Below are 21,864 nucleotides of genomic sequence, written 5' to 3'. Positions count from 1 at the left end.
AGCAAAATATAGTCCCAACCTGCCAATCTGGTTTTAGAAAGAATTTTAGCACAACATCAGCACTAACTAATATCCTCAATGATATAAGAGAAAATCAAGAACAAACAAATAGTACTTGCATGACACTTTTAGATTTTAGTAAAGCTTTCGATACGGTACATCTTGAACTGTTATTAGCAAAATTAAAGTATTATGGATTCTCTACAGATGCACTAAATTTGTTACAAAATATCTTAACCTTTAGGTATAGTTACGTAAGTACAAAAAAAGACTCTACAATAATAAAGTCGGATCTCAAACTTGTCAAAAAGGGAGTACCTCAAGGATCCGTCCTTTCTCCTCTGGTATTTGCCATTTATGTAGCAGATATGTACAGGAGTGTTAAATTTTGTAAATTCAATCAATTTGCCGACGACACCCAACTTACTATACCTGTAGTGAAGAGTAATGTGATAGAAACTAAAGAAAAACTTACTAATGACTTAGACCAATTAGTCTTATATTCAAAGAACCATAATTTAAAATTAAACGCAAATAAATCTAAAATTCTTATAATAAACAAAGATAAACAACTTCGTGAACAAATTGAACAAATATTTCAGGTATCTTTAAATAATAATACTATACCAGTCGTTCAAAATGCAAAAAATTTGGGGGTTATTTTTGACACAGACCTATCTTTTCAGCCACACATAAATAGTAAACTTTCCACTTCATATTTAAGACTTAAAAATATTAATTATAATAAAAAGTATCTACCTCAAAAACAAAAATATTTTTTATGTAATTCTCTGGTTCTGTCCCTGTTTGACTATTGTGATGTTGTCTATGGTGACTCGCTATCATTGGTAACTAAAAGATCCATTCAAAAGATGCAAAACTGGTGTATGAGGTTATCATATAATATATCTTATAGAGAGCATATAACGCCCTATCGAAATGAATTTAAAATTATAAATATGACCAACAGACGAAAACAACATTTTTACTGTTTCATACACAGAGTAATAAGTACTGGCAAACCCCCCTACCTTTTAGAAAAATTTAAACCGCTTCCAAGAACTACTTTAGGGCTACAGTGTACCGCCAATGACCAAAGCTATATTGTACCCCACCATAGAACTTCATGCTATGAAAAAAGTTTTGCATACACTGCTGTTAAAATGTGGAATAGCTTGACACAAGTCCTTAAGAATTCAAAATTTTTGTTTTTTAAAAATTCAATAAATAAGATCCTATTGGAAGAACAGACTAGGTTATAAGTTTTAAAAGTCACATAAATAAATTTAAGTACTTAAATAAGATCAATATTATAATAACTCCGATGTTGAGATTTTTTATTTTTTATTTGATTTTCTATTTTTTTATTTCATATTGTTTCTAATATTCTGCCACGCCCTGACTTATCCCTAAAATCTAACTGTCATCAAGACTCGTTTTCCTTCTGCGCGCTCCCATTCTCTTCAGAACTCTTACTTTTAATTTGTCTTTTTGTTTTTTGTTTTCTTTTGTTTTTTTTTTTTGGGAATTATTTTATTAAGTAGTTTTTTATTTATTTCTCTTTGCATACTTTATATGTACTATTTTTTTAATTTATTTTTTGTATTTATTATAGTAGCTATTTATTAGGTTAAGGGTCCTTTCGCAGGCGTCCGCTCAGCGGTCACTGTTACCGGTTTTGTAATCGTGAATTGGTCCTTTTTTGTCAACTGTGTATATTATGTGTAACTAAATGATACATGTATTTTTTACTTTTGGCAAAATAAACAATTTTGAATTTGAATTTGAATATATTTCCTGAATAATGCTAAAAAAATTAGTTACTTCTAGAGAGCTTTTTGCTGCATCATTAACTACTAAATTTAAAAAAAGCGGCACAGGGTACAAAAAAGGCTCTAGGATTAATATTTAAAAATTTTTTTTGTAGGCCATTGTGCTTGCCTTTCATGTTTGCTCCGTTGTCATAGCCCTGACCTCTCATATCGGCAATATCAATATCCAGTTCTTTTAAATAATTTAATAAAAAATCTGTTAACCCCAGGCCCTGACCAATAGTGTTTGTACTTTTAGAATAATCATCAATAAAAACGAATCTAACAATAATGGTAATTTGTTCTTGGTGACTAACGTCAGGTGTACAGTCAAGAATGATAGAGAAATATTTGCATAATTTTAAACATCCAACAATACACTTTTTTACTTTTTCTCCTATTAAAAAAATCAATTCATTTTGTATTTTATCTACCAAATAATGCGGCATTTTGTTCCCATCTTTTTGGCCTCTATCAATATGTTTGGCCATTACAGAATCAAATTTTGCAATCATCTCAATTAATTTCAGAAAATTACCGTTACCCTTATCAAATAGTTTGTGACTATTACCCCTAAAAGCTAAATTTTATCCAGCTTAAAACTGGATAACAGATATTATTCTCTCTAAAATCGAAGTCCATCTTTTTTTTTCTTTTTGAAATAAATTTTGATTGATAGAGTCCACAGTTAAACCTTTTTCTATTGATTTTTTTAATTCAAGCCATTTCCTAACACTTTCAAAATGCCCCTTACTGGTTTCGTGTCTTTCTAAAGTCCGAGATAAATGTCGCCAGTCACTATAGCCATTCCCCTCATTAAAACTATTATCAGAAACTTTAAATAATTTACAAGGAAAACAGTACACTGAATCTTTAGATTTTGAGTAAATAAGCCATTGTTAGTTAATTTTTTTTCAAAGTAAGCAGCGCTAAAACATCTATTTAAATTATTAATGGCATAATTAATATTTTTAATTTAAACGGGTCCTATTCCTAAAATCAATAATCTAATATTATCCGTTAATATTTCGGGCCAATATGCTGGATCTTTAAATCGTTCTTAATTTACCTCAATAGCTTCAATGTTCTCAGTTTGCGTATTTGCTGGCGTATTCGTCGAGTGATCATCTTGTTTCAGTTCATCTCCTGATGGTTGTTGATCTCCATCATTTGGTTTGGTTGTTCGGCATCGGCTTCAGTTGACGTCAAAGGTTGAACATCCGGCCTTTGGCTTGTTGAAGGTTGAGGTTGTGCCTGTTGTGGGTTTGTTGATGACGCAAAAAACCTTTTTTAACGAACCTGCTAACCGCCTGTCATCTTCCTCCTTTTCTAGCTTCCTTTTTCGGGATTGGGAACCAGAAAGCCTCTTTCGACCATCAGCCATCTAAATTCTAAATCAACAAATATTTTTTTTTAAAATTGGCACAAAAATCAGACATTACTTTTTTCAATGAAAAATTGCTTAAGGCATGAAGTTCTAAATATTTTGAAGATATTAATAAAATATTTTAAACTTACCGTTAACAACACAAACACAATTTTTATATAAAATGTATTAAAAATAAACACTAATCGACAAGTCGCTTTAAAACTCGCAAATTAAAATAAATTAAAAACAAAAGGGTGGGAATTTCTAAACATTACACCCCCGCTTATTTCTGCAGCTCCAAAATACATATTATTTATTACCCAAAAGTATTGAAATTCCGCAAGAAATAAATTTCGAGGAATTACTATTGGTGGTACTTTACGCGGCTCTTTTAATTACGCCGCCCTTATAACATCATCAGCACCGGTGGCGGCGCCGGCGCCGCCCTGGCTGAACCCATCATAATTGCGGTGCTATTGTTTTTATTACCTAGTCCTGGTACCTATTTATTTATCTATATAGATTATTATTATTATAGCAACGATTCGGGGAACAATGCTCGGTTTCAGTAAACATTGTATTCTGTTGGCGCCTTAATTATAAGTTTTAAATTTGTGTTATTCATAATTTTTTTTCATTACTTGGCGCTTTTTTATTTTATTTTTCGGATATTTTGCCGCCTTAAATGAGCGCCGCCCGGGTGCGGCGCACCCCCGGCACGGCTCGGCCCTGTGCTTTTACAAATAGTTTTACTATAGATTGAGAGGGTAGTTAAAAATATTTTTGGATTTTATTTAAATAAATCAATTATAAGTAAAAAACAAATTAATTTAAAAAAGTGCCTCTTACATTTATTTATAGCCAAATGGGTATAAGAGATTACTGCAATTTCACTAATATAAAATTATTATTTTTCGATGATTTTAAATTTATTTATAATTTTAAATTTCGTCTCCTCATTTAAATGTATAATGGGTAATAATGAAAAAATTAAGATATTTTTTAATATCAAGTCAAATTATATTATGTTGAGAACATTAATGCATTTAAAATTTTTAAATTACAACAACCATCAAGACACATTTAATAAAAAAATTCTTTATAAAAAATTTCTTTTTGCTTAAAACACAAATGCCGCTTTTTTCCATAATAGAGTAAAAAAATAAGAAGAATTACTAGAACTAATTAGTAAGTAATTTAATTTTTTTAAATAATTTGACTGTTTTAAGATTTTAATGACTAATTACTAATTAGTTTAATTAATATAGAAATTAACAGTTAAGAAATAGAAAAATAGGAAAATTAAGGTTCAATTGGATTGTAACTATAAAGGATTAATAACTAAAGATAACTTTACAGATAAAATCTAAATACACATAGAACATACTGTTTATATGTTTTTCATTAACTGTATGTACATACTGCTAAAGGAGTTTTCAATATCTCTCAAATATTATTTAAACTCCTAGAGTATTTCAAAACAAAATTTACTTTTTGCAAAATATAATTAGGTATTGTAATAATCTTGTTTATGCCGAGCTTAACGTAACAAAGTAAACATATATACGAAAAACAAGTTTTTTATCTCTGTGTGAAAAAATTTATTTTTAAAGTTGTTTTTAGCTTCGAGACGTGCAAAAACCGTTGAGTGCTATCAAGCTTTGTGAGCGAAAAAAATAGCATAGTAAAACCAATTTTATTACTGACATTTTACATTTTCTTTTAAGTTGCCTATATTATATATTTTATTTCATATATGTACATACATATACAAGATGTCCCATAAATAATAGTAAATAATTTAACAGTGAATTCCTTTTAAAAAAAAAGGAGGCTAAGTTAAATTTTCCTAGTCCGAAAGTCCAAGAAAACCAAGAAAAAGAGTGATAAACTTAATATATTTTTTTAATTTTGGCTATACATTTAACATTTATTCTTCAATTTTATTAAAATTTGGAATATTTTTTTTTATATGGGAAATCTTAAAATTTACTTTTTTTTTTAAATTATGTCATCAAAATATTGCCTGTAGCAATATTTTTACGGCAATATTCTGATTAACGGAATTTTTTAAAATTTCGTTACTTTCTTAGGATTGGCATAATTTAATTTTATATCTACATTTAAAGTTTAACAATGAAAAAAAAATACATTTATAAATTATTAAAACTGCTTTATTACACTACGAATGAATGATAAAAAAAAAAGATAAATAAAAATTATGAATAGTAGTCCGGGGAATCTGTACTTTTTAACAAAAAAATTGCAACCCGCAAACGAACGACTGGATGTGGTAAAGGGGTTCATAAGAAACATTAAAAAAATAAATTCATACCTGAGGTAGTTGCGGGGTGGTTTTGCGGGGGTGAAAACTGAAAAAAAACAGCTGGAGCATTTTTCTATCGCTATTTCCGGCAAAAGTTGACGCTCAAATAAAAAGTGCTTAATGGCAAAGTTGTAGATAATATACAAAGCTATAATTTTTGTAGAGGGCACTTTTGAACATAACCTCAAAATATTCAAGCAAAAATTGCGAAAAATTTTTTTTTTCATTTTTTTATTTTCATTTTTTTATTTTTCATTTATCCAAAAATTATGCAATTTTCATAAAACTTGGTATAAATATACCCTTTAGCATCCTAAATAATCTCTATTTTTTTCAGTACTATACAATAACAATTTTTCCAGAAATTCAAGTTTTTCGAAAAAATTACTTTTTTTTAAACGAAATTTGTCCTTCAGAGAATTGTCCTAGGAAGTTCATATGGGGCTTATTTTTTTTGTTTTAATATCTACTTTTTAATCAAATAAAGAAAGGTTATACTTCCCATTTGAAAATAAGCCAAAAAATGCAAAAAACTGAAAAAAATTTTTTTGCAACAATGAACTTTTTATTAATTGTTAATAATTTACTAAAATTTTTTAAAATGTCAAAAAAGTAATAACACCACTAGATTCTACGAAAAAAAATACATAAGAAAATATATATTTCATCATGTAAAGTTCAATAGATTGTTTTATGCAGGAGACAATTCAAGCTTACTGGGGGGTAAGCTGGGAGTATGTATCCCGTGCCTCGACGCGTATTCTGTATATTACACTAAATCAGCCAGAGAAATCGATATCGCTTTATAATTTTCGAAGAGTAGAATCGATTTTTTGAACTTACCAATTCCAAATCGATTTTATTAAACAAAATTTGGCTACTTTTTGATCGAAATCAGCGGTTTTTACATATTTCCATAAAAAATATTTAATGAAGTATGAAATAATTGTACAAAATTGATTAAAATTTTACAAAATTGCTGAAAATTTATTGCAGTATTTGATTTTATGAATATGTTTATATTTTATGATACAAGAAATTTTTTTACATTATGTACAGTTTATATAATACGACGTATTGTTTTATTGATTTATTAGTCTTTTTTTTTACTTACATGCTGTGAAACTTGTTCATGGTCGGACTCTCCAGTACAATCTGGTTCTTCAGCGTTTTCCGCATCTTCATAATCGCTGATATCAGAGTCTTCATTTTCGGCGTCTCAAGTTCATACTCATTTAAAATCTCTTCCGAATCACTGCAATCTTCCTCTATTTCATCGATATTGGAGCAGTTGCCTGTATCTTGGCAATTACTGCACAATGATGTGCACAATAGCCCATGCTTCCTGCACCCACATCGATTTGTACTGCAATTATCTTTGCAGGTGCAAAAGATTTTTTTGAGTAACTCTTCGGGTGTCATCGTGTCGCTTGTGTATCGAGGCATAAGAATTGTACTATTATTCACGAGTGACTCTTTCCATCCCCACATGGTTGCATTTAGGTTGTTACCAAGCCACATTTGAAGTTGATATACTCTGAAACAATGCTGTGTAGCTGCTCCAATTGTTGGTGGTAACTTTTCTAATTTGAATGTAGATTTAGCAGTTAAGATTTCGTAACGCTGAAATCTCAAATCGTTTAAAGTTGCTTTTCCTTTAGTGTAATTGTAAATATGTGCAATCATATTACAACCATTGTGAGCTATTACAGTTGGATGAGAATCAGGCTCATAAAATGGCTTTGCTAATTCAGCCAAGTTCGGAGAGTTCATGAGCGCTTCCAATGTTTTTTTTTTGCCTTTCCCTGCGAACCCAGATGTTGAATCGCAGCCAGTAAAATTAAAATAAAAGCAATAATAGATTGGTAGTGCTGGAATTTGAAACTTTTTGATGAATAAATTGCATCATTTACTTTTCCTGCACCTACTTTCAAAAAGTAGATCGGTGCATTGTTTAAATTGAATTGATGCAATAAAACTAAAAGATCGAAAGAGTATTTAAGACAACTAATGAAGTTTATGATATAACTAATGTTATTTAATATCGTTTTTTTTTTAGGTAACATGCAATAATGAATTGTGCACATCAGGCAGATATATGCATCGCGAATGTTTTGATCAGTGGGAGCAAACCGTCTTATCGTATCTTAAAACATGCGGACGTGCGCGATCTTGGTCTGAACGGCAACGTCATCAAAACTTATGGACGAAAAAAGGATATGACTTGGCTTACAAAGCATGTGGATGCAAGTAAGTAGTAAATTTTTTTGACTAATATACAATGAATATTGGTAACTTTTTTATTTATTACAACTTTTTAACTTAATTTTCGCCAATACCTAAACAAACCCGTAAAAAGTTATTGCATCTGAAACGTACTCGTATTTCTTATTTTATGTTAAACGAAAAGAAAAGAAATAAAAAAGTAGGAGTAAAAATAGGTAGTTAGCGTTTTATTAGCCCCCTGGCTTTATCTCGACACCGGTACTTTCAGCTGAGGGCCATAAAACTTCTAACAACAAATCGATGAAAGCGATATTACTAAACGAGGGAAAAAATAAATTGTGTGAAAATGTTACCGTGTAAGGATTTAAGGTGCAAAGTTAATACTAAGTTAGGCTACAGTAAAAAAATATACAAATTTGCTATAAAGGTTTAAAAAATTAGTCAATTATGAATAAATAATATCATATATTTTATAATCTAAAAAACGTGCAATAAAGGATCGGTTTTAATTTATCTTTTTTTTAGGACTTAAATAAAATAGCTTTATGAAAGCCTCCCTGTATTAATGTAATAAATAATTTGCACTATCCTCTATCTAACTGGAACAAATCTAATAATTTAATTATAAATATAATTATAGTATATTGTGAATTGGTCTTTCCTCGATCATCTTTAAATTGCATGTAAAGTACGATTTTTTAAGCTTGGACTATAATTTAAGATTAAACGACTTACCTGTAAGGAAGTTCAATCGTAATTATACGATTAGTCCGGTCCGCACAAAACACACCATGTAGATGTTTAAAGTGAAGGAGCGATTTTCCAAAAATACAAAAGGTATTTATTTATTTATTTGTTTTTTATTATATTATTTATTTATTTATATTTATTTTTTAATATATTATATTATGATTAAATAAACACCTGTGTGGAACAAGATTGATTACAATCAAAATCTATTTGGTAATTTGTCAGCATAACCAATACTAAATCTTAATAATCTTATACTATAAAAATATCAACATTCAAAAAAGTTATATAAGGAGTGAGTATAAACCTTACAAAAGAAATGAAATTATTTATTAATAAACGAAATAAACCGTAATAATAATACTTATTTTTTAACCTTCTTAATTCTTAATTCTATTACATACATTATACATTTATTAGAGAAGAAAAATGTTATGAGATAATGGATCGCGCTAACTGGGAGTTTACTATAACAGGTCTGTTGTAAAACTTAACTAAAAAAATGTATCTGAATGTTCAGACCATCCCGCGGTGGACCTAATAGTATCAATGCTTACCCCTGATCTGAATGCTGTCGATGAGGCAGCATGACGGGTACTGTACGCTTTAAATCTCTCAATATCTATGCCTGCTTTACCTAAAATGTTTTTAATCCATCTCGAAATTGTCTGAGTAGATGCTGCGTGATACGGCTTACGATGATATTACGCGGTTTAAATATAAGGACAATAATCTTTTTGTTATATAGGTTCGAAATAAGTGTCAGTTATTTATGGGAAAAGTAATGATGTGCGGCACTTAAGAAGTACGTAGCGATAGCCGAGAAATATTAGTTTGTAACTTGATACTTTGTTTAGGTTAAAAAGGTTTAGAGGATAAGGCGTATTTTTGGTAAGAAACAAAAAACAGTTCCATATGAAGTCGTGGCGGATAAAGATTAAATAAAAGTTGATTGAATTTAGACAAAAGAGTTTGTTTTTCATTATAACTTTTAACAATGAGTTAGTAGCAGAGTTGAAATATCACCCCTAAACGCTTTGGTCTTTTCTTTATAGAATATTATAACCGAAGCAACGCACAACTCAGGTTTATCTTTGAAAAACGGAATTATTAATCTAGGCTGCTCTCTACCCGGTTTAGATGTTTTCAACAACTCTCGAATAAGGATCTCAATCCTGTCTCCTAAGTTTGAGACACAATTTATGTTAATTTTACTAAGAGTTTGAATTCTATGAGCTGTGCACAACGCTAACAATGTAATTAATTTATATGACAAAAATTCAAGATTCAATGATTCTAACGGAAAAAGTGTTGATAAGTACTCTAAAACATTTTTAGGATCCCAAGTGTGGGTATATTTAGGGAAAACCGGACGCAATCTGAATACGCCCTTGAGAAATGGATTTACTAGATGATCTTCTGTCTTTGTGGATAAGATATTTAAAGCCGAGCGAAATGTATTTAAAGTGGAATAACTGGAGCCTTTATTGAATTGTTCGTCCAAAAACTCAATGAGATTATTTACAGATGGATCTAATAAATCGATATCCCTGTGTTTACAAAACGCCCACCATTTCTTATAAGCAACATTGTATTGAGCCAGGGTGTTATCACTTAGTGATGCGGTTAAGATGTTTATCGAAGATCTTGGAAATCCTCTAGCTTCATACGCTCTCCTGATAATACCCCTACAGCCAGGGTAAGATTCTCCCATAGAGGATGACTGTTTCTGAAAGGATCCAATAAAAGCTTCGCGTTAGGGCCAATATAAATTGGATTACTCTCAAGTAATTTTACAAAGAGTGGGTACAAAAGGTTGTTCCAAAAAGGAACAACCACAATACCCAAAGCTTTATCTAAAATAATTTTTCTCAGAACCCTGATAATTAAAGGAAAAGTTGGAAAGGCATAGAAAAAATTGAAGGACCAGTCTAAAGTGAACGCATCTACCGCACATGAACCCGGATCTCTTTTCCATGAAACAAATTTTTTACATTTTGCATTTATATTAGCGGCAAACAAGTCAATCTGGGGTTCACCAAAATGATCTTTAATTATATTAAAATATCTCTCATGTAAGCTATATTCAGTCTCAATAGATACTTTTCTAGATTCCCTGTCCGCCTCGATGTTTTTTGTAGACTCTATGTAGGACGCAAAAATAAAAATTTTTGCGTCAAAAAGCCAAATTTTTCTTGATAAATTCGAAAGTTCTTTAAACTTAATGCCTCCCATTTTATTTATATAAGAAATGGCAGTCGTATTGTCTACTCTCAAAAGTACTGCACATCCCGTATTAAATTTTACAAAACATTTAAAGGCGTTAAAAACAGACAAAAGTTCTAGGTAATTAATATGTTTCTCCTTCTCTTTCTCATTCCAAAAACCTTGGCAAGTTTCACCATTACAGGCAGCCCCCCACCCAGTTTTGGAAGCATCTGTATAAATTTCCCTCACATATTTTTTAAATAATAAAGACACTCCTGATTTTAGAATAGCGTTAAGCCACCATTGTAATTCAGATTTTATTTCCTGTGAAATATACATCTTAGCATTATAGTTATATTTTTTATTCTTTAAATTTAAATATTTCTCTCTTTCTAATACTTTCGTGTAAACCCAACTATACATAATTGCCGGACAAATAGAAATAAGATTCCCAATAAGCCTTGCAAAGGATCTAATTGTGCACTTATTTAGTTTAAAAAACAATTTTACCATATCTAATTGTTTCTTGACTTTAGCAATGATATCTTTAGTTTTTCGGAATTAAATACAAAACCTAAATATTTACATTCCTTTGTTGGACTTAAAAAAGATTTTTCATAGTTAATAATGAAACCCAAATTCTCCAAAAGCGAAATAGATGCCTTAACGTTTTTGAGCCATTCTGTATATGTGTTAGCTATAAAAAAGAAATCATCTAAATAATTTACACAAATGTTACCATCGGAGCGAAGTTGTTGGGTAACCGGTTTTAAAATTTTTGTGAAAACATATGGAGCAGTGGAGAGGCCAAATGGTAAGCAAGTAAATTCATATAACTTTTGTTGAAAAATAAAACGAAGGTATTTTCTATGTTTTTTATAAATGGGTCTAACGTTGCCATGTAAGCAGACTGCGATATTAAATTCTTGACTGTACGATAATCATCAAGTTTAAAGTGTGTAGTTGAAACAAAACAATTTAGGCGTTTTAAGTTTAATACAAATCTGAATTTGTTTCCTGATTTCGGGACAAGAAAATATGATGAAATATATTGTCCCGCCACATGATCACATTGTCGAATTGCGCCTATATTTATTAGTTCCCGAATTTCTCTATTATATATTTTTAATTCAGATTTTCTAATGTTTTTATTTGGAATTATAGATTGACGAGGCTTTTTAGTAAATGGAATGCGATAACCGCTTAACGTGTTTAGCACATATTTATCTTTAGTCAAATTTTTCCATGTTTGGGTGAAATATTTTAATCTTCCGGCATATTTAGATTTCTTTACCTCTAATATCGTTGTTGAAACCTCTGACCCTGAGCCCTGTTGTAGTAGCTCTGTTGGTTCCGCCCTATGAGTGTCGACCTGTTTTGGTACTTCTTGTCTATGTCCGCTCTCACAAAGTTTTTCAGTTTGAACCTTGTATTTGTCGTCCTGCGCGGGAAGTTTAAAGAATGCCCGGAATTGCCAGCAGATGATGATCCTCTAGAAGCCGCTCTAAATTCTGCACTTGATTTCTTGATAGCCTGGGCCGTTTTAAACTTATCTAACAATTTCTCGCCAAACAAGCAGGAATCCAGCTTCGACTCTTTAGCAACCCTATGCATATCAGGTTTTAACTTAGGGTAAATCTGGTGTCTTCTATGCATAGACAAATAAAAGTGAGCATTGCATAAGAGTCTTGCACTATCTACTAAACCGGGTAAGATGTCCTGTTTCATCTGCTGTTCACCTAAGTTCACTCCCTTTAATAAAATGTCCAAAGACATTCCCAAAGCTGTGAACCCAGTTCCTATGTCATTCTGAATATGAGATAAAAAGGAGTCTTTCTTAACTTCCGTGTCCGATAACATCTTCTTAATTTCTGGATTTAGGTCAGGGGCACTTAAGGCTGAACAGTTTTCTGGAGTAGTCCACTTAGATTTTATTAAGGTCTTATCATCTGGTTGCAAGCCCTGTCGTAAATAACTAGACCAGCGATTAACCACATGTTGACTTAATAATATATGTTTGCTGGAATCTGCAGAAGGGTCAGAGCCTAAAATATCCGTAAACTGTGGTAAGTGAATGGGCTCTTCCATCTGAATTGGAGTTCCTGACTCTGACGAGTCTGAATCCAGAATTCTTCGTCTTTTTGGTCTAATGATTTGAACAGAATTTTCCGGTTCAGTCTCACCTACAAAAAACAAAAACCCTTGGTGAATATTTGTTTTTTGTTTTTTTTTTAATTTTTTTTTCTTTTTTTTTTAAGTAAATACTGAGGAATATTATTAGGGGCGAGAAAGACCCCTAGGTGATTACAAAATTAAGAATTCTCTCTACCACAGCGGCGAGAAAGGCCACCTGTGTAGAAAAATATAATTCATATAAGTTGCTATAGGTAGATAATAGAGAACAGGAAACGAGAAAGGTCTGTCTGTCTTTATAAATAGATAAGATCTAAAAGCCAGTGCGTTTAAGAGTATACAAACTCCTCAATTAAGAGCGAGAAAGGCCCTTCTCCCCCACTACATAAAATGCTATAACCTAAATTAATAAAAATTAAATTCACTTACTTGAGGAACTAGAAGATACATCCTCTAACATCTTCTCTAATTTCATCATTTTGCGTTTTAATCTAGCCATTCTTGCCTTTTGATGATTCATGATACACAAAGAAAAACACACTCAAAACTTATAACCGGCACGTAGCACACTAAAATGCGTAATGAGATCGGCTTCGGGTGGCGTCTCACAGATGGAATTTTGTTTTTGTTATTTTAAAATAGTGGCGCGTAGTAAGCAAAAAATGCATACTACATGGTGTGTTTTGTAAGGACCGGACTTGAAGTATAATTAATACAAGATAGCCCATCACTGCAAATTATCTATTCGCATCAATAACATGACTATTTAGTTAAATAAAAATTAAATAAAAACGTATAGCCGAAATTATTTATCATTTAAAATTAGTTTAAATGAAAATCAATAAAAAGAGTATTTAGTAAAAACAAGTTTTTGGATTTTAGTAATGTTATTTTTGATAATACCCATATACGATAATTAATAGCCACCCTTCTGAAAATTTTTAAAAATGTAAAGAAAATAACAGTATAGTTTATAAACCAGATGTAAATTTTAATATAGTTGTTTACTCTTTAAGTATAAGAAAAAATTAAAGGGTTTCTTATCCCCATCAATAACAATATTCACTCCATTTTAATATTCGACGTTTATTTATTTTTTCTAGCAATTATGGAGTATATTTAATTTAAATGATTACACTAATCAATTTGTGTCATAAGTCATAACATCAATATTCTCTGCCTCCACTTCAAAGATATTTTAAAATGTAGGCACTTAACACGCATAAGATTTTAAAGACGTAAAAGTTGGTGCACCCATTTCACGGTCACTTTATTCGGATTCTTGTGCTTAACGCGATAAGACGTTTTCTGTATCAGTAAAAATGTCGATCATCGCCATCGTTCCGAGTTAGAGCGTGACAATCATTTTGACTATACAGAGTGTCCCACAATTAACGTCACAGGCTAAAACTTTTTTATTTTTAAGTATAAAAATTAAGGACAACTACCCTAAATTACTTAAAGAAACGACGCTCGATAAATTGATTCCCTAAAAACCACCCCAGTTTTTTTTTCAAATGGCACCACCATGATTTCTTCTAATGTTTGGAATGCTTGTAAAATTACTAATTCAATTGCATAAAAAACAATGTGATAATATCAGTGTAAGGCACATAATATCTTTTATCGATTTTCTTATTAGTTTATTCATGCTATATATTTGCTCATTCATATATTTACACTAAACAGTAATTAATATTTTTAATTTGGATTCTTTAAACCACCAAAATTCCACACACAGCGGCAACGCTGTAGATTTTGCCCAGAAATATTCTCGCAAAAAAGGTATTTGGCAACTGCGCTCGTTGTTTACTTTTGTATGGTGCACTTTTTGTACAGTATTAGTATCACAGAACACAAATATATAGAGAAGTGGTGGTTGCATACAAACTGATCGAAATTCTTGTGACAAATCTGCTAGCGTCCTCTCGCTTGGCAACGGAAGCTATTGTAAGTAACTTGACAGTTTGACGTAACTAATTGGACCAATCAAAATGGTAGAAAGGCGTGGCCAAATTAGGGCGGGAAAATTTTTCAAATTTTATTTAATAAGAAATCTCATGTTATTTAATCGCAATATCCATAGCAAACACCTAATCATAAAGGCTACTTTTCGATTAGGTGTTAACATCAGATATTGATCAGGATAAAATAAAATTCTTTAGCTTTATTTCACATACATATCTAAATGAGTTAATGTACTCCAATAATCAGTTAACAATAGTGTACAACATCACCAATTTCACAATGGAAATAAAACAATGTTTTTCTTTAATACATTTATTATTTAATTTTCCTGAAAAATAAAGACATAAACTAACTCCATATGACCAGATCTATCTGCTTAAAATGAAAGATATAATAAAATCTAAAAATCGTATTGAAATGGTTAAATAATACTAACATTATTAAAAAATACTTATGTAAAAGAGTTGTATTGGATCTATAATGCTTTTTTTAGATGTGGTCGCGGTCATTTAAAGAAAGATCTCGACTGGATGCCTCCACCCCCTACCGCGAACATCTTTGGTCGTATTGAAGAAATAGATACCACGGGTGCGAAAAAGAAGAAACGTCGCAACCGTAATAACTCGCGGCCTTCATTAACAATTGGTCCCGTTGGACCAATCGCAGACGGTCGAAATAGAGCCGGAAGTCTTTCGTGTTCGAGTTCTGGAAGTAGCTCTCCACCAGCTTCCAGTTCTGAACCTAGTGTATCACCGGTACATGGAGCTTATTCAAAGAAGAAAACTAGGGTTGACTTACCTGAAAGAATAAGGTAAATATTGTTATGATATAAGTTATACAGGGTGTCTGTACAACATCCTATACTCTATTTCCTTTTTGGTGAGAGCACAGTGCCTTATTATTTATGCAGAAGTAGCATAAATATAGGGTGAGTCTTCCATTTTTCTACATGTAACAAAATGATAAACCAGGCTGTTTTTACCAATTTTAAGTGGACAAGTCTTGTATGGTCTCAAATACAATAGGTCGTAAAATTCGGAACAATGGTTTCGAGTTTTTAATTATTTTATTTATTTATTAAATTAACAAGAAACATTTGTTAAAAGCCATTTATAAGAAAGGTACATAAATATAAGAATCTTTTAATTTATTAACCATATTTACATATATTACAATAAAAATATTTACGAAATATACAAAAAAAAATCGACCGTTATAACTAAGGGCTCGACAGTTTCTTCTAGAAGATTATCAATGGTCCACATCTTTTCTTCTTCTTTTATAGCATGATTCACAGCATTGCTCCAGTTTTCTTGGGTAACGTTATCCACTGTTGCTTTCAGAAGTTCTCTCACATCTTTCAATTTAAAGGTTTTATTATTTCTAGCCACAAATCCTTTTACTTGAGCCCAAATTAACTCTATAGGATTTAATTCACAATGGTAAGGTGGCAAACGAAGTACAGTTATATTGTGTTGTTTTGCTATTTCGTCAACAACGTGTCTTTTATATTTTGGTTTATTTTCTGTAACTATTGTCAGAAGCTCTGCTTTTACCGCGTCATCTCAAAAAGGAAATGCTTTTTCGGTAAGCCAGTTTTTTATTTCCCCTTTTCGCCAGCAGGATGATGGTAATTTTTCTATTAATCTTGAATGGTAGCTGGCATTGTCCATAACAATAATTGAATTTTCGGGAATTGACTTCATCATTTCGGAAAAATAATCTTCAAAAACATCAGCGTTCATTTCTTCGTGGTAATCCTTAGTTGACTTCCGATTCCAATTCAAACAGACCGCCATTTAAAAATCCTTTATAGCTCCCAATATGTGTAATTATTAATCTGTGGCCCTTACCAAAAGGAAACTTCAAGCCAGTCGATAAACCTTCTAAAAAAGCCTGACGGGAGCTTCCAACATTTTTATCCTGCCAACACTTGCTCAGGGTGTGTCCTTCGTTAAGCCAGGTTTCATCCAAATAATAAATGTTTCTTCCTTCCTTTAGATACTCCTTAATTTGCCTTAAATACTTTCTTTTCCAACAGACTATTTCTTCTTTATCTATTAAAATAGATTTTCTATTTTGTCTTCCTTTTGTATTCCTACCGGCAGTTTTCTTTACACTCTTCTTAGGCAAGTTCTCACGGTTTTCACTTTTTCTGTCACTAAGAAGTCTGTAAATTGTTGCTTTACTTATGCCTGTCATATTGGCACATGTAGAAACTAGATTTCTAACAGTACTTAGAGGCATTTGATGCACAAGTGCATCATGTACGTTTAGTACTATAGTCCTTTTAAAATCTAAAACACCTTTACACATTACGGGGCTAAAACATTATATACCATAAAATATAACTACCTGTTTGCATTTAAGATTGCACAATTTAGGTACCTATAATACTTATACCTCCATATTTACCTACCTAGACAATATCTACTTATAAGGGTCAAAAAGAACTTGTTCATTAGGTACTTAAGTAATTCAAAAAATTTATGGCTAAAATTGGCCTATTTCTTGCACTATTAAATAAATTCAACAAATGAAAACATTCAGGTCTTAATGTACTTGAAAAGTGGGACGCCAATGGTTTACGACCGTTTTATGGCTATCGACCCTTTCGTGTGCTCCTACGGATTAAGAAATGGACTATAGGACATATTCCTAAGGTCAAAATAGCCGATTTAAAGCGTTCCACACTGCACTGTTAATGGTGTAAAATGGCCATCACTTTTTTGCAAGTGTGGTTTTTGTATTTTTTTTATAAACGAAACAATTTTCCTAAACTGAGTAAGGAAGGTACTCTTGTTAGAAGTCGCTAAAATTAACCGTTACCAAGATATTTCGTGTTTTATTAGTTTTTGATGCTACACCAGAATTCGTTATCATCCATATGATCGGAACAAAAAAGCATACGTGTTTCAGTGAGAATTTGCTAGTGCGGAAATAAATAAAGCATGGCTGAAAAATACAGTTTTGCAGAAATGACGGATATATTATTAGTTTTTGGGTATTGTGAAGGAATTGGTCGAAAAAGTGTTAAAGTATATCGGCAAATATTTCCAAACCGGCGTATAGTAAATCATCAAACATTTGCTACTATTGAGAGACGCCTTAGAAAAACCGGTAGTGTTACTCTTGTAACTGTCAATTATGGATGACACCGTATGATTAGGACACCTCAGATGAAGGAACAAATTTTAAAAAGACTCTATAAAGATCCTGCACTAGACGCTTAGGTTTAGAAGCAGGAGTGTCTAAGGAACAGCAGCTTTATCCATACCACATCCCAAAGGTACAATACCTTTTGCCTATGGATTTAGAACAACATTTGGGCCTCTGTCAATTTATCAACAAAACAGAAAATAAGATTTAAATTGCTAAGCAAATTTTGTTTACAGATTAAGCATGCGTTACGAAAAGTGGTGTAATTAATTTTCATAATAAACATGTTTACGCTGAGAAGAAACTCATTTTCAACATGAGCTTAGGGTCAATGTGTGGGCAGAAATCAATGCCAATTTTATAATCGGTCCCGTAATTTTACCACCAAGGCTAACTGGTGTGGATTATTTAAAACATTTACATAATACGCTCATCATCCAGCCAAACGCGTCCATTGTTGAACATAGGCCACCTCCATAAGTCTCCAAGTCCTTTTATCTTGTGCAGTTGCAACCCAGTTACTGATAATTCTTTTGAGGTCGTCCGTCCATCGAGTTGGTGGTCTTCCCCTACTTCGTTTGTCCGATCTTGGTCCCGATTCCGAATTTCTCTTAGTCCATTTGCCATCTCGCAATATGACCAGCCATTCCACTTCGACCATTTCCACTTAAGTTTTGCGATGCGTGTTACAATATCGTCGACGCTAGTTAGACCAAGCATAGACCTCTCCATTTTACGTTGTGTTATTTGTAGTTTTTTCATATTTAGTTTAGTGAGAGTTAGTGTTTCTGCGCCATATATCAAAACCGGAAATACACATTGATTAAATGCTCTTCTTTTAGGGTGAACTGGAACATCATTTTTAAATATATCACTGAGTTTATTGAAATATATCACAGTGATATCCTTCTCAGCAGTTCAGTAGTCTGGCTATCTCTGCCAATTTTTGTTTCGTGTCCGTGGTTACCCACGTACTTATCCACGATCGGTGTTTTCCAATCTGATTGAAACACTAGGTACCAAGTTTGTCATCATTTTGGTCTTGTTATAGTTTATTTTTAAACCAAGGTCCCGTATAGCGTGTTGTAGTTGTTCCAGCATTTCTTTAGCGTCTTTCAAATCGTCGACTATAAATACTATGTGATCTGCAAAGCAAAGGTGGTTTAGTTTTTCACCATCTATATTCACACCCTTGTCACCCCATTTCAAAGTTTTAAATGCATGTTCTAACACTGCAGTAAACAGTTTTGGAGACATAGTATCTCCTTGCCTGATTCTCCTTTTTATTTTTATTTTTTTTGTGATAGTATGTAGTTTCACTGTCGTTGTTACATTTTCATAGATCTGTTGTATGATCATGGAGTATCTGTAATCGATTCTGCAGTCTCTCAATGCTCTAAGGATTAAAGTTAATTCTACCGTGTCGAATGCTTTTTGGAAATCAACAAAAAAAAAAGAGAAAAGATGTTTATTGTATTTCACCGTTTTTTCTATAAAGATCTTAAGGCATTGTAGACGATCATTTATTTTATATCCAGATTTTTCTAAGTCTGTATTATCACCTTTTTTATGGAGGAGGATCATTAATGAGTTGTTCCAGGACATGGGAATATCCCGACCCTGTAGGCACAAATTAAAGAGATTTTTTATTTCATTTATTAAAACGTTTCCTCCCAGTTTAATGGCACCTATAACAACTTTATCCTCTCCAGGGACTTTGTTATCCTTCATTTTCTTGATATCAGGAATGTCTTCTGAGCCTTGGTTTATTACTTTAAGTGTTGTGTGTTCTGCTAGATCTATAGGTATTTGATTTGTATATAGTGCTTCATAGAACCCTTCTACTATACGTAACATCTCTTCTCTGTCTGATATTAGTTGCCCCTTTTTGGTCTCTAAGCTTAAAGATTTCCTTTTTACTATTTGTTAATTTTCTCCTTAACACCTTTATGCTTTTGTACTGCTCAATTGTCTGCACAACTTTCTGGTTCTTGTAGTCTCGCAAATCCCTCCTAATGGCTTTTGACACCTCTCTATTAATATTTGTGATTGTGTGTTCATCAGCATCTTTATCACCTCCAATGGGCTTGGAAAATTTAAAAAAATATATGTATATTTTCCCAAAAATAAATACAACAGAAGTTTATAAGAACAATGACGTTTATTTCAAGTTGTTAGGGTAGCATTTTTCTTAGACAAGGAAAATAACACCTGAAACGAGCTGCTTACCACCAAATTTGCAAAAATGTCATTTGGCAATTATTTTTCTTACGAACTTTAAATCAAAACACTGAACATCCCACTTTGATGTTATATCCAAAAAGTATAGATTTAACCAAAAATTTTACTTAAAAAAAACCAAGAATCTCTTAAAATACACTCAAAAACAAGTAAGCGTGTCACCATAATGCGAGAAAAATTCGGCTCACTTCGTTAACATTGTAAATATAGGCTAATACCGGTCCAACTATTTTCTTTGCCTAAGGCGTTTTTCGACATAGAACATATGTATATATGAACTTATTAAAATACAATACAATATTTATAGCAGGTATGTGGAGCAGACATTTTGAAAAACACAAACAACAGCAAAAACATGCATAATAATAATATTAACAAAGCAGCGTGCGCGGTCGACATGCTAGCGTCGGTCATCGCGTCCACTTGGGCGCCTGTGACGTATCATCCCGGCCGCGCTGGTACAAGGAAAAAATTAAACATGGCGTATTTAATCGAACTTTGAAAATTAATTGTGAAGTAACTATAAATGCTAGAGAACTGAAATAAATTGCTAAATTTAAGTTGGAGCCTGCTTTTTTTTACTAAAAAATAATCGAATTGTCGTTTCCAAGCTCATTTTCTTTCTTTGCTCCATTTTTTGTTTTGTATCCATAGTGATTTTTTCTTCTTTTAGCTTGAGCTTCCGTTATTGTTGAAATTATTTGACTATTTAGGTTATTTATATCGTTGGTGGGTGTTTTAATTAGAAGTGGTTTAAAGATGTATTTTTCAAATGCGTTCTTATCCTTTGCTGGGGTCCATGTCTTGCTTTTGGTATCTCTGGTTAGTTTGATCATTTCTTTACCGACGTGGATCTATATTTTGTTTAGAGCTTTCCCATCTGGGCTTTTCCATATCAATCGTCTGTGAGGTTTTTTGTGGAAAAAGTTGTTCATTTCAAATAAGTTTTTCTCCAGTAGGTAATTTAGTAGCATTTCACCACGGTCATTTCTTTCTGGGCCGCCAAAATTTCCTAAAGCGGACTCTATCGGATCTGATTTTAGTCCAATTTTGGCGTTAAAGTCGCCACATAAAATGGTAAAATGAGAGTGAGTTATAATATGTCCATCTCTTCTTCACTGTGTTCTGATGTTGGTGCATAAACTTGAATAATTCTATCGCTTGTTGAGTTTTAAAGTTATGTATATCTCGTCGAGATTGTTTTTATTTCCACAATATTTTCTCCTTGTTTTCGGTTCACCAGAAAACCAATTTCGCCCACTGATGTTTGCTCTTTTCCATAGTAATAGAAAGCATCCCTAGATTTTACCATCTGTAAACTTTCTCCTTGTTTTTTAACCTCACTGAGTCCCATTATATCCCATGTGATTTTGCTTAGTTCTAGTTCTATTTCGGTAAGCTTCTCTTCGGACAGCAGTGTTCTGGTGTTATAGGTTGCAATTTTCAAGTTTATCTGTTTTCTTTATCTTTATCTATCTGATCTTTTTGATGTTTCTATATCTTTCTAATATTGTTTTCTCTTTATCAAGTCTTTGTCCTCCCCAGAATCTGTGGGACAACCTGGTGAAACAGTGCGAGATTCTGGATCGATGATTCTATTTACCTGGGGTAAATTTGTTTTAGAGCTTGACATGCCAAGCGGGTTGGTTACATAATAGGATACCGGATTAATA

General features: G+C 32.0%; 2 protein-coding genes across 2 annotated transcripts in view; one reads left to right on the top strand and one right to left on the bottom strand.

Annotated features, from left to right (window-relative positions):
- Positions 1 to 21,864, top strand: part of LOC126747780 (headcase protein) — a 297,681-nt gene that overhangs the window by 10,282 nt on the left and 265,535 nt on the right. Inside the window, exons 2-3 of the mRNA XM_050456581.1 lie at positions 7,566 to 7,756; positions 15,285 to 15,602. Of these exons, the coding sequence (XP_050312538.1) occupies positions 7,566 to 7,756; positions 15,285 to 15,602 (509 nt within the window). The remainder of the gene's footprint in view (positions 1 to 7,565; positions 7,757 to 15,284; positions 15,603 to 21,864) is intronic.
- LOC126747786 (uncharacterized) lies at positions 9,185 to 13,408 on the bottom strand. The gene is made up of 4 exons (XM_050456588.1): positions 13,253 to 13,408; positions 12,747 to 12,873; positions 11,985 to 12,612; positions 9,185 to 10,211 (listed from the first exon to the last, which is right to left on the bottom strand). Exons 1-3 carry the CDS (start codon positions 13,271 to 13,273, stop codon positions 11,987 to 11,989), a joined length of 774 nt encoding a protein of 257 aa, XP_050312545.1. The 5' UTR covers positions 13,274 to 13,408; the 3' UTR covers positions 9,185 to 10,211; positions 11,985 to 11,986.

Source organism: Anthonomus grandis, chromosome 20 (assembly GCF_022605725.1).
Source record: "Anthonomus grandis grandis chromosome 20, icAntGran1.3, whole genome shotgun sequence".
NCBI classification, from domain to species: Eukaryota; Metazoa; Arthropoda; class Insecta; order Coleoptera; family Curculionidae; genus Anthonomus; species Anthonomus grandis.
This window is presented reverse-complemented; position numbering and strand designations above follow the sequence as displayed.

Excerpts from the sequence above, each read along its gene's own strand:
- LOC126747786 (XM_050456588.1), bottom strand. The coding sequence starts at position 13,273 with ATGTATCTTCTAGTTCCTCAA. Across the intron at positions 12,874-13,252 it reads TGTATCTTCTAGTTCCTCAA|GTGAGACTGAACCGGAAAAT; the intron begins GTAAGTGAATTT and ends TGTTTTTTGTAG. Across the intron at positions 12,613-12,746 it reads ATTCACTTACCACAGTTTAC|GGACTACTCCAGAAAACTGT; the intron begins GGATATTTTAGG and ends TAAAATCTAAGT.